At 39.9% G+C, this 14,067-nt stretch overlaps 1 protein-coding gene across 2 annotated transcripts in view; it reads left to right on the top strand.

Annotated features, from left to right (window-relative positions):
• Positions 1–13,757, top strand: part of elmod2 (ELMO/CED-12 domain containing 2) — a 52,568-nt gene extending 38,811 nt beyond the window's left edge. For both annotated transcript variants that reach the window (XM_070865413.1, XM_070865419.1), the window contains exons 5-9: positions 6,207–6,336; positions 7,628–7,761; positions 9,242–9,310; positions 10,135–10,268; positions 12,084–13,757. In XM_070865413.1, the coding sequence (XP_070721514.1) occupies positions 6,207–6,336; positions 7,628–7,761; positions 9,242–9,310; positions 10,135–10,268; positions 12,084–12,235 (619 nt within the window). In that variant the 3' untranslated portion in view covers positions 12,236–13,757. The remainder of the gene's footprint in view (positions 1–6,206; positions 6,337–7,627; positions 7,762–9,241; positions 9,311–10,134; positions 10,269–12,083) is intronic.
• Positions 13,758–14,067: the final 310 nt, after the last annotated feature.

Here is a 14,067-nt window from a genome sequence, read left to right as displayed (position 1 = left end):
ATAAGAGGGGCAAAGGGAGAATATGAGAATAGACTGGCAGCTAACATAAAAGGGAATTGCTAAATCTCTTCTAGGCGTATAAATAGTAAATGGGTCGTAAGAGGAGGGTTGGGGCCGGATAGGAACCAAAAAGGAGACCTATGCATGGAGGCAGGGCATGGCTGTGGGTACTAAATGAGTACTTTGCATCTGTCTTCACCAAGGAAGAAGATGCTGCCAAAGTCATAGTGAAAGAGGAAATAGTGAAGATACTGGATGAGCTAAAAATTGATAGAGGAGGTACTAGAAAAGCTGTCTGTACGTAAAGTTGACAGGACACCAGGAACGGATGGGACGCATCCTAGGATGTTGAGGGAGTAGGCCATTCGGCCTCTTGAGCTTGCTCTGCCATTCAATAAGATCATGGCTGATCATCTACCTCAACTCCACTTTCCCCCTATCCCTTGATTCCCTTAACCAAAAAACAGAGGAAATTGTGGAGGTATTGGCCATAATCTTCCAATCCTCCTTAGATATGGGGGTGATGCCAGAGGACCAGAGAATTACAAATGTTACACCCTTGTTCAAAAAAGGGTGCAAGGATAAACCCAGCAACTGCAGGCTAGTCAGTTTAACCTCAGTAGTGGGGAAGCTTTTCGAAACTATAAATCAGGAACAAAATTAATAATCACTTGGACAAGTGTGGATTAATTAAGGAAAGTCAGCACAAATTTGTTAAAGGCAAATTGTGTTTAACTAACTTGATCGAGTTTTTTTATGAGGTAGCAGAGGGTTGATGAGGGCAATGTGGTTGACGTAGTGCAAATGGATTTCCAAAAGACATAATAGTCTTTCCAGCAAAGTTGAAGCCCATGGAATAAAAGAGGCAGTGGCAGTATGGAAACTAAATTGGCTAAGTGACAGGAAACAGAATGGTAGTGAATGGGTTGTATTTCAGACTGGAAGAGGTGGTGTTCCCCAGGGGACGGTACTAGGACCACTGCTTTTCTTGATAGATATCTTAATGACTTGGACTTGGGTGTACAGGGCACAATTTCAAAATTTGCTGATGACACAAAACTTGGAAATATAGTGAACAGTGAGGAGGATAGTGATAGAATTCAAGAAGACATAGGCTGGTGAAATAGGCGGACACGTGGCAGATGAAATTTAAAGCAGAAAAATGCGGTGATACATTTTGGTAGGAAGAACGAGGAGAGGCAATATAAACGAAAGAGTACAATCCTAAAGGAAGTGCATGAACAGAGAGACCTGGGGGTATATGTGCACAAATCGTTGAAGGTGGCAGGGCAGGTTGAGAAAGCGGTTTAAAAAGAGCATACAGGATCCTGGACTTCATAAATAGAGGCATAGAATACAAAAGCAAGGAAGTTATGATGAACCTGTATAAAACACTGGTTCCGCTTCAACTGGAATATTATGTCCAATTCTGGGTACCGCACTTTAGGAAGAATGTGAAGGCCTTAGAGAGGGTGGATGCGAGTGATTCCAGGGATGAGGGACTTCAGTTATGTGAATAGACGAGAAAAGCTGGGGTTGTTCTCCTATTGAGCAGAGAAGGTTGAGAGGAAATTTGATGTGTTCAAAACCATGAAGGGTCTAGACAGAGTAGATAGAGAGACTGTTGTCATTGGCGGAAGGGTCGAGAACCAGAGAACACAGATTACACAGATTTAAGGTGATTGGCAAAAGAACCAAAGGTGACATTTCTTATGTTATGACATGAGGGGGAAAAAAAAAATCACGCAGCGAGTGGTTAGGATCTAGAATGCAATGGTGGAGACAGACTCAATCAAGGCTTTCAAAAGGGAATTGGAGAAGTACCTGAAGAAGGAAAAAAAAATCAGGGATACAAGGAAAAGACGGGTGAGTGGGTTTAGCTGAAGTGCTCTTTCAGAAAGCTGGCACAGGCTCGAGGGTCTGAATGACCTCCTTCTGTGCTGTAACCATTCTATGATTAGCTCATGGTTGATCTGTATCTTAACTCCATTTACCTGCATTTTCTTGACGTGAGTAGCACGTGTAGCGAGTTGGTCTTACCGCAGGAGAAGGGTCCACAGCCAGATAGGGAATGGAAGACCAGCAGGAAGAGTAGTGCAAGGAAGGTAGTGCAGGGGTCCCCTGTGGTCATCCCCCTGAAAAACAGATATACTGCTTTGAGTGCCGTTGGGGTGGATGACTCATCAGGGGAGGGCAGCAGCAGCCAAGTTCATGGCACCGTGGCTGGCGCTGTTGCACAGGAGGGCAGGAAAAAGAGTGGGAGAGCGATAGTGATGGGGGATTCAATTGTGAGGGGACTAGATAGGCGTTTCTGCGGCCACAACCGAGACTCCAGGATGGTATGTTGCCTCCCTGGTGCAAGGGTCAAGGATGTCTCGGAGCGGGTGCAGGACATTCTAAAAAGGGAGGGAGAACAGCCAGTTGTCGTGGTGCACATTGGTACCAACGACATAGGTTTAAAAAAAGGGATGAGGTCCTACGAAACGAATTTTAGGAGCTAAATTTAAAAAGTAGGACCTCAAAAGTAGTAATCTCGGGATTGCTACCAGTGCCACGTGCTAGTCAGAGTAGGAATCACAGGATAGCGCAGATGAATACGTGGCTTGAGCAGTGGTGCAGCAGGGAGGGATTCAAATTCCTGGGGCATTGGAACCGGTTCTGGGGGAGGTGGGACCAGTACAAACCGGACGGTCTGCACCTGGGCAGGACCGGAACCAATGTCCTAGGGGGAGTGTTTGCTAGTGCTGTTGGGGAGGAGTTAAACTAATATGGCAGGGGGATGGGAACCAATGCAGGGAGACAGAGGGAAACAAAAAGGAGGCAAAAGACAGAAAGGAGATGAGGAAAAGTGGAGGGCAGAGAAATTTAAGGTAAAGAACAAAAAGGGCCACTGTACAGCAAAATTCTAAAAGGACAAAGGGTGTTAAAAAAACAAGCCTGAAGGCTTTGTGTCTTAATGCAAGGAGTATCCGCAATAAGGTGGATGAATTAACTGCAAATAGATGTTAACAAATATGGTGTGATTGGGATTACGGAGACGTGGCTGGGAACTCAACATCCAGGGGTATTCAACATTCAGGAAGGATAGAATAAAAGGAAAAGGAGGTGGGGTAGCATTGCTGGTTAAAGAGGAGATTAATGCAATAGTTAGGAAAGACATTAGCTTGGGTAATGTGGAATCTATATGGTAGAGCTGCAGAACACCAAAGGGCAAAAAACGTTAGTGGGAGTTGTGTACAGACCTCCAAACAGTAGTAGTGATGTTGGGGAGGGCATCAAACAGGAAATTAGGGGTGCATGCAATAAAGGTGCAGCAGTTATAATGGGTGACTTTAATATGCACATAGATTGGGCTAGCCAAACTGGAAGCAATACGGTGGAGGAGGATTTCCTGGAGTGCATAAGGGATGGTTTTCTAGACCTATATGTCGAGGAACCAACTAGGGGGGAGGCCATCTTAGACTGGGTGTTGTGGAATGAGAGAGGATTAATTATCAATCTCATTGTGCGAGGTCCCTTGGGGAAGAGTGACCATAATATGGTGGAATTCTGCATTAGGATGGAGAATGAAACAGTTAATTCAGAGACCATGGTCCAGAACTTAAAGAAGGGTAACTTTGAAGTTATGAGGCGTGAATTGGCTAGGATAGATTGGCGAATAATACTTAAGGGGTTGACTGTGGATGGGCAATGGCAGACATTTAGAGACCGCATGGATGAACTACAACAATTGTACATCCCTGTCTGGCGTAAAAATAAAAAAGGGAAGGTGGCTTAACCGTGGCTATCAAGGGAAATCAGGGATAGTATTAAAGCCAAGGAAGTGGCATACAAATTGGCCAGAAATAGCAGCGAACCCGGGGACTGGGAGAAATTTAGAACTCAGCAGAGGAGGACAAAGGGTTTGATTAGGGCAGGGAAAATGAAGTACGAGAAGAAGCTTGCAGGGAACATTAAGGCGGATTGCAAAAGTTTCTATAGATATGTAAAGAGAAAAAGGTTAGTAAAGACAAACGTAGGTCCCCTGCAGTCAGAATCAGGGGAAGTCATAACGGGGAACAAAGAAATGGCAGACCAATTGAACAAGTACTTTGGTTCGGTATTCACTAAGGAGGACACAAACAACCTTCCGAATATAAAAGGGGTCAGAGGGCCTAGTAAGGAGGAGGAACTGAGGGAAATCCTTATTAGTCGGGAAATTGTGTTGGGGAAATTGATGGGATTGAAGGCCGATAAATCCCCAGGGCCTGATGGACTGCATCCCAGAGTACTTAAGGAGGTGGCCTTGGAAATAGCGGATGCATTGACAGTCATTTTCCAACATTCCATTGACTCTGGATCAGTTCCTATCGAGTGGAGGGTAGCCAATGTAACCCTACTTTTTAAAAAAGGAGGGAGAGAAAACAGGGAATTATAGACCGGTCAGCCTGACCTCAGTAGTGGGTAAAATGATGGAATCAATTATTAAGGATGTCATAGCAGCGCATTTGGAAAGAGGTGACATGATAGGTCCAAGTCAGCATGGATTTGTGAAAGGGAAATCATGCTTGACAAATCTTCTGGAATTTTTTGAGGATGTTTCCAGTAGAGTGGACAAGGGAGAACCAGTTGATGTGGTATATTTGGACTTTCAGAAGGCTTTCGACAAGGTCCCACACAAGAGATTAATGTGCAAAGTTAAAGCACATGGGATTGGGGGTAGTGCTGACATGGATTGAGAACTGGTTTTCAGACAGGAGTAGGAGTAAATGGGTACTTTTCAGAATGGCAGGCAGTGACTAGTGGGGTACCGCAAGGTTCTGTGCTGGGGCCCTAATTGTTTACATTGTACATTAATGATTTAGACGAGGGAATTAAATGTAGTATATCCAAATTTGCAGATGACACTAAGTTGGGTGGCAGTGTGAGCTGCGAGGAGGATGCTATGAGGCTGCAGAGTGACTTGGATAGGTTAGGTGAGTAGGCAAATGCGTGGCAGATGAAGTATAATGTTGATAAATGTGAGGTTATCCACTTTGGTGGTAAAAACAGAGAGACAGACTATTATCTGAATGGTGACAGATTAGGAAAAGGGGAGGTGCAACGAGACCTGGGTGTCATGGTACATCAATCATTGAAGGTTGGCATGCAGGTGCAGCAGGCGGTTAAGAAAGCAAATGGCATGTTGGCCTTCATAGCGAGGGGATTTGAGTACAGGGGCAGGGAGGTGTTGCTACAGTTGTACAGGGCCTTGGTGAGGCCACACCTGGAGTATTGTGTACAGTTTTGGTCTCCTAACTTGAAGGTCATTCTTGCTATTAGGGAGTGCAGCGAAGATTCACCAGACTGATTCCCGGGATGGTGGGACTGACCAAGCAAGAAAGACTGGATCAACTGGGCTTGTATTCACTGGAGTTCAGAAGAATGAGAGGGGACCTCATAGAAACGTTTAAAATTTTGATGGGTTTAGACAGGTTAGATGCAGGAAGAATGTTCCCAATGTTGGGGAAGTCCAGAACCAGGGGTCAAAGTCTAAGGATAAGGGGTGAGCCATTTAGGACCGAGATGAGGAGAAACTTCTTCCAGAGAGTGGTGAACCTGTGGAATTCTCTACCACAGAAAGTAGTTGAGGCCAATTCATTAAATATATTCAAAAGGAAGTTAGATGAAGTCCTTACTACTAGGGGGATCGAGGGGTATGGCGAGAAAGCAGGAAGTGGGTACTGAAGTTGCATGTTCAGCCATGAACTCATTGAATGGCGGTGCAGGCTAGAAGGGCTGAATGGCCTACTCCTGCACCTATTTTCTATGTTTCTATGTTTCTTGGTATCCATTGATACTCTTGCCTAACAAAAATCTGTCGATCTCAGCATGATTGTCTCCCTATCGTCTCAATTCTGTCAGTTATTAAAGCAAGGATACCGAAGATAAGAACATTAAATAAAATAGTTAACATTTCTTTTTAAATCTAATTCATTTTGTTGCAAAATATTTTGATCTAAAATATTATAATACAGCAAATAACACACTTTTTGACACACTGCACTACAGCAACCAGTAAAATCCACATTGTAATCATTTTACATGAAAAGATCAATGCAACTGATTTTGTTTTTCTTTTAAATCCAGTTGCATAATTAGTTGGATTGCTGAGAGATGAGGTTTTATGTAAAACCGAATTTTAAAAAGGCTGACAAGTTCCTTTATTGGTATACTTTTTTTCTTAGGTTCAAGTTAAGTTTACAGATTTGCTTGCTTCAAATCTCCGGCTTTAAAAAACTCTTTGTTGATGTAGAAAACCTACGGAAGCAGCCATTTGACTCTTCAAACAAGGAACATGAAGATATGCTAATAAAGGTATATTTTCCTTACTTATCTTCAGTCTCATTATTTATTCAGGCAACCTTGTCTTGCAAGGCTGCAATATTTAGGGATTTATTTTAAGGTGATAAAGGATGGTACAGACAGAAACACTCATCACATTTTAAAAAGTACTTGGATGAGCACTTAAAGAGCCATGACTTACAGGGTTACAGACCTCGTGCTGGAAGGTAAGATTAGGCTGGGCCGAATGGCTTCCTGTGTTGTAATTTTCTATGATATGTCACTCATATCTACTTCTCTCCTGTTTTTGCTGAAAGAAAAGAGCTTGCATTTTGCTTTTATTGAGGGAGTGCAGCGAAGGTTCACCAGACTGATTCCTGGGATGGCAGGACTGACATATGAGGAGAGGCTGGATTGACTGGGCCTATATTCACTGGAGTTTAGAAGGATGAGAGGGGATCTCATAGAAACATAGAAAATACTGACGGGACTGGACAGGTTAGATGCAGGAAGAATGTTCCCGATGTTGGGGAAGTCCAGAACCAGGGGACACAGTCTAAGGATAAGGGGTAAGCCATTTAGGACTGAGAGGAGGAGAAACTTCTTCACTGAGTTGTTAACCTATGGAATTCTCTGCTGCCAGTTCATTGGATATATTCAAGAGGGAGTTAGATATGGCCCTTATGGCTAAAGGGATCAAGGGGTATGGAGAGAAAGCAGGAAAGGGATACTGAGGTGATGATCAGCCATAATCTTATTGAATGATGGTGCAGGCTCGAAGGGCCAAATGGCCTACTCCTGCATCTATTTTCTATGTTTCTATGCTGAGACTGACATTTTATGTGCAAGGGCTATACCGTGCACTGCCCCAAAATTTATTCCAATGGGTGCAAAGTAAAGGGTAGAATCATTTCCCAGATTTTTGCTAGGAATGTGCTGAAACGAGGTTTAAAGAGAAGCATGGGTCTGTTATTTAAGGTGAATGCCATTTGTATCTTCACAAGCTTTCTTTCCACTTGTGAACAAAAAAACTTAACTTGGATGAAAAGTGGTAATTTTCCAAAAATTCATGAGTTGAACAAAACTGGATAATGCTTGGTTTGTCCTGGTGTGATTGAGGAGCCTAGGATCAAATAAGTGACTTTCTGGAACTGTTCTGTCGTCGCCCATAACCAATCAGCCTTGAAACAGAAACTATTCTGTTTAAAGTCCTCCATTTTTCTTTTAATAATTACAATTTGCACTAAGGATTTTCTTTGTTGCAGTTTCCTAGTTCACTGGATTATCACATTTACTATTTACTTATTTCTTCCATGACTTTTAGCTGTGGAATGTGCTGATGCCTCATGTGCACCTGGAGTCAAGAATCACTAAGCAATGGGGTGACATTGGTTTTCAAGGTGATGATCCTAAAACTGACTTCAGAGGAATGGGAATGCTGGGGTTATACAATCTAGTGTAAGTCCTCATATATCTTTATGTAGTATATAAGTAGCCTCAAACCTTTTAAAACACACGAGTTAAGTAACCCCATACATCTTAAACATTCTGGACTATAATTTTATGATCTAACTTTTAACTGGTTCAGACTTGTGTTCAGTTACATCAATTGGAAAAAATTGGTCTGCTAAGTAAATCTTTGGACCTAGCAAACAGAAAGACTTTGATATCAGTCTGTCCACTTCAGCAATGATCTGATCTGACTAATATGTTTGTTATGCCTTGGCATCTGTTCAGTTTAAAGTCCTCAATTTTGCCCTTTAATAATTAAACGGTGATTATAGCCCCAATTTTAACCTTCGCACCCGACGAGAATGGAGAGTACGGGTGAGGTTAAAATAGGGTCGGAGTACAGACCTCCCCATTAGTACTGCAATCCTGCTGCCCACTGTTTTAACTTTCGGGAGGTGTGAGAGACTCCCATCACAAGCAGGCGAGGACCTCATAAATATTCAACAGCTGGGTCCACTGGCATCATTCAGACCCCAATGCTATTTCAAACCTGGGCCACACAAGTCACGCATAGTACCGATCACAGCCGGGGAAGCTGGTTCCAGAAGGTTCCAGGGCTAGAAGTAGTGTGCGCTCCTCTGGGCTCCACAATGAAATGTTGAACCACCGCTGCCCTGGGTTTATGCCCACCGCCCCGCCTCTGACAGTGAAGCCATCCCAGCCTCTCCTCCTCCCCTGAACACGTGCCTTGGGTAAGTGCTCTCATGGGTTCCCGGCGGCTGTCTCCAGCTGTGCGGAATGCCGATCCCTCCTGCTGGCTTCCTCGTCATGCCCACCAAGATCAGGCAGGAAACTTGCTGGAAAATGGTAATGCTACCTGGGGGTTAAAGTGGCCCAGGTTTCTTGCTGGGGCAGCTGTGCAAGCTTGTTGCTCTTCCCACCCCACCCCCAATGTGGCACTTGTATCCAGAGTTAAAATCAGGGCTTATGTGTTTTAAAAAAAAAATGTAAGGTTTTTGCAGTGAATTGAAGCGTTAATTTAAAATATATTAACATTTTAATTAATCTAGTGGCAAAAGACTTAATTAGCTGCGATTCCTTTTTTGTCGAGTTGAGTGAGTGAGTGTGTGTGTGTGTGTGTCCCAGTGAAGCTCCTACTGAACTACCAGAAACATTGTTTGATGGCAAGATAGATGGTCTGTTTGAGAGATGCAAATTGTATCAGTCGCATTGTTCGAATTATTTAGCCTCCTATATATTTTTTTTTAAAGTCCTGGTACATTGATTGCCTTTGATACACCTGGGAAAGCAAAACATGTGATGTTCTAATGTCAAAAATGAGTTACAGTTGATTTTTCCCTGTGCTAACTCTGGTGATGTACAGGGTACTTTGCTTCATAGAAGGAAGAAGAAAAGCTAAATTGTGTCAGATTTTTACACTGAGTGACGTGTGATTTTTAACTTGCGATGATTATAACCCTTTTAGGTACTTTGGGGAACACTACACAGAAACAGCTCGCCAGACTCTTTCACATTCAAATCACCCCAAAATAGGGTAAGTGAAAGCATGTTATGTTGTTTTTTACTCCATCTCATTCATTTTACAAGGAAAAGGTTAGCAAAAATATTTGGGAACTTAACTTGGGCATGGTGGCTCCTTTTGAGGTCTGTTTAAAATCTCACTTTCAAAATAGTGAGGTAATTCCATCTAAATATAATCTAAAATGACAACTAGTAGCACTGATTTCTTACAATAGCCTTAACTGAGTTTGTGATTTTTGTACCATAAATATCTCACTTCAGTATCTTAAATGAAAGCCAGATTAGACGCTAACTTTTTTTTAAGAAGGAAAATAATGAAATCTCACATTTGCAACTTCCAAATTAGTCATCTGATGGCCATTACCTTTTGGGTGTGGATTCTTGCTGTAAAAATATCACTGAATTTGTAAACTGGGTATGATGAAGTCACATTCAAGGTGTCTCTCAATGGCACTTTCATTTATTGTGATTTAATTGTTTAATTACATAAAGAAAAAACAGAATAATTCAACTGCTTTTACTAACCCTTGGAAAAATGGATCTTAAATTACTTTATCAACCAGTGTGTATAACAGAGCCGCTCAGGATGAGAGTGGAGACCTGAAATAAGTTGCCAATGCATTGGAAATATGCAAATAAAATTGAGATTAAAAATGAGTTGAAGATGGCCTTATTCAATTCTTTCGTTGTACAGAAAGTAATTTGTATTACATCTGCAATAAACTAAGTTTGTTTCATAGATTAAAAATGTTTCCCTTTGTGAGCTCCAGAATATAGTCAGGTTATTTAAATCAGTTTGACAGCTAAAGCTATTTTATAATGTGTTCCCGATTCCAGATATTCCTATGCTATAGTTGGAATAAATCTCACTGAAATGGCTTACAGTATGCTGAAGAGTGGCTTACTAAAGCCTCATTTCTACAACCTGGTGTCTGGAGTTCCTCAGTTACATCATTTCCATCAGTTTTATTGTAAGTGCTTTAAAATGTTTCCTTCCACAACTTCTCACTAGTGCAGAATATATTTTGTTTGCTGCAATGTTACTGTGTCCATTTTCACAGATACCCATCTCTATAATATCCAATTTGGTGTAAATTTTTCAAAATTAAAATATGCCCTGTTAATTTAATACAGCCATATGAAAATAGTTAATTTCTAGCAATAGTTATGTATCTGACTGTTGTAGCATATCCCAGTTTTAGATTGACAGCGTGTTTGCCAAATGGGTCATGCTTTAGATACCTCACTACACACATTAATGGCAGATGAATAACTGAACATTTTTGTTTCCCAAAGGGACATCCTTGTAATTTGCACATTCAGACCCCATATTATTTTCGTATGATTTTACACGTCCGACATGAGAAATTGGATTTTCTTCATTACTCGTATGGTCAACTCACTCTGACCTTGATCTGGATCATTTTCATAAAATCACACAACTGAGATTGGTAACTTACTACTTAGGAAATTGCAGGGAGAAATCCATGGTGGGAACAGCAGTGAACTGCTTAAATTAAACCATCTAATGTCAGCAAACTGTCATGCGCTTTTCAAAAAGTGACCCACTTTATTTTTGACAATATTTGGGTGTCTAAATAAATTGAGAAGTGGGCTCAAGTCTGCAGATTGCACACTTGATTTTCTTTGTAAAATGCAGCATTTTAAGTGGCTATATTTCCAGATGTGATTACAGATGCCTTTCTGTGACTGCTGTGTCTCACTGAGTTGCTATGTTGCCAAAAATGTAGGTTAACTTAACCAAATTTAGACATTTTGTTGTACATTAAAAATAAAAATCTCATTGTTCAGAATCTATAATCATATTGCAATAAATGGTCTACATGAAAGATTTAAATATGTTCTATACTAAAGAACTTTGGGAGGCAGATTCACTGCTGACATGCTTCCCTTTAGGTCACCTGACATTCAACAGTCTTTCACTACAATTAAAGTGAGCATCTATTATTTTGAAAAATTACAGCAGAAGCAACACTAGTATTGAAGATGAGTCACTAACTTTAGCATTGCTGTAAATTAAAGTTTTTTCCTCTGCTGTTTAGCTATCTGTACTGTTTTGACCATACTGTTATTTAATGGCTTGTTATATTGTTTATTACTGAATATGTGCAGTATTTGCATAGGCATTACTTGGTAGTCATTAGCGCATTCATAACTGAAATCAATGGGTAGTTTTATTTATATCTTTTAAATATAGGAAGAAGTATACAACTATTTTGGAAATCATATTAGATATTTTACTTGATTAATGTATATATGGGTTGATTTTTATGCGTTTCAAAAATGATACAAACCATATAGGGATTTGAAACACTGACTGTTTGCTTCTGACACTTTCCAGTATAATCCAGTATGAAGCGCCTTTGGACATTTTACTACATTAAAGGCGCTATATAATTGCAAGTTGTTGCTATGGTAATCTGGTGATAGGCTCAAAATTGAATTCTTCCTTCCCAGTGACCCATATGTGTGTAAAACCTGAAATTGTGATTTTTTTTTTTAAGTCCACAAATGTTTTCTTAAACCATTCTTTCACTTAATCTGTCCTCTTGGATTTCAAATACTGAGTGCAGATTACACAGCTGAATATTTTAATCATGGCAACAGAGGATTGTGCACCTTGGCAGATTACTATAGGCATTCAGTTAGACATGCAAGTGAGCACATGTAGATTTTTAAGAAGTAGTCGTAAATGGACAGGGTGGAAGAGAAGCATTATGTGATATAGCCAGTCTTTATGAATAATAGTTTCCATCTTGTTTTAGGTTACCTGATGCATGAGTTTGATCAGTTCTGGTTCAAGGTGGGGCCATCCAGCATCATGGAATTCAACCACTACAGAGAGCAATTTCATGAAAGGATAAAAGAGATGTTACAAGATCCCAACACAGTGTTTACCCTGAACTTCAATAAATAGAATAAAATGCGTGAAACCTGTGAAGTAGCATTTGGGATTAATTGGAAGAAATGAGATTATGCAATGGATTTCTTATTTGTAAATAGGAACCTATTAACATTATATGACTGACATTCAGGGTGGGTCCATTTTCAGTATAAATATACCATCAAAATTGTTTCAGGTTGTCTTGTGTTTGATGGCATAAATGTGGATAATTTATTTATAATATCCATAATACAGTAATTGAAATGGTACTTCATTGAAATGTATTTAAATTTGATGTGAGATGTTCAGTTTTCCCTTTGGAGTGCAGCATGTGACATAACTTGAAAATGTATTCCTTTAAAAAATGTTTCATTACAGTTTGTCTTTTTGTTATTGCTGCTAATGTACACAGTTTCATAAACCTCTACAAAAGTTTCAAGCAGAATTTGTTCTTGAATTGTCAGTGATTTTTTAATTTACTGTAGTGAATAAGGTTACTTGGAAGTAATTACAAGGCTGCAATCGCCTCAACTGTGAGAAAAAAAAGGTTTGAGTGGTTTAGCTATATGTTGTCATCTGAACGTTAAATTGGGATTACTGTTGTGGAAACTTCCATGAGTCTATTATCAATGATAAAATACACCATGGAATTGGAGGGAAAACCGTTCTTGGTGCCAGGTAGCCTGGTAGACCTCACCAGGACGTTCCATGTACTAACATCTTCGAAGTGTTAATGTCTGTGTGTGATGTAAAACTATGTTTTCCAGCAATAATCTGTTTTAATCTGACTGGTAAATGCCAAAAAAGTTCTAAAGTAGCAATTGATTTATTTATTTAATAGTCTGACTCTTGAACATACTTTTTTTTTTAATCCTCGTAGGGTAATGTATAAATAGATTATTGATTGCAAATAAATTTAAAGTGATTATATTACAAACTAATCTTTCCATAAGAACATCATAGTCTGTCAATTAGAGTTTATGACGGAATTCAAATTGTTGACAATCTTGCTTGTACAATTAAGCTGAGGGCCTCTTGAGGTATGCACCTTTCATATTTGAGTGTTTTTGTCACATTGTGTGAAGTGTAAATGAGCTGGTACTATCAAGTGCATTGTAATGCTTCCCACCATCATCTTCCACAATGAGAAACTAAATCTACCAAGAAAAAGCATTAAATTATTTTTAAATAATGACTGATTATCAAAAAATTCTAATGAGTATTATTGTCGGTACAGTATTTGAAGAGGCACAAGGAAAACTGTACACCATCTTGTGATTTTGAGCCTCATCACTTTTGGGAAGGTGTTTTTTCATGCGCCATTCCTGCTTTAAGAATTCTTTGTGTATGATTGCCAGTGGGATGTTTTATATTTATTACTGGTGTGATTATTCTGGATAAACCATTTGTACCTGAACGTTGATGAGTTTATTGGATGAAATGCTTCTTTCCACAAAAAGATGCTATGATATCAAGTTTATATAGATTTCTACTGGATGGCTTGCCATATAACGGATGGGATGGGATGGGGTGGAGCTTTATTTTATGAACTTTTGCTGAAATAAATAGTTTAACTGCAACAAGTGTACCTTGTATTTATTTTGACTCTTGTTTTTTTTTTTTACTTTGAATCTTAATTTAATGTAAGTCTACTGTGCATTTGCACAAAATAATGTTGCTTTAAAGGTGCTAATTACCATGGGGGAGAAATTTCTATAATTTAACCGATTGGTGTCTGCAGCTTGCCGATATTATGGAAATGAGGAAAGTGCAGATTTCTGTAACCTTGTATCTTTCAGAATCCACCATCTTAATTGCTAGAGTTTGTACCACTTCTGTATTTGAAAGAATTAATGGAGGCTGAT

The sequence above is a fragment of the Pristiophorus japonicus genome, chromosome 2 (assembly GCF_044704955.1).
Source record: "Pristiophorus japonicus isolate sPriJap1 chromosome 2, sPriJap1.hap1, whole genome shotgun sequence".
Taxonomy (NCBI): Eukaryota; Metazoa; Chordata; class Chondrichthyes; family Pristiophoridae; genus Pristiophorus; species Pristiophorus japonicus.
Note: the sequence above shows the minus strand (reverse complement) of the source record. Positions and strands in the feature narration are given on the sequence as shown.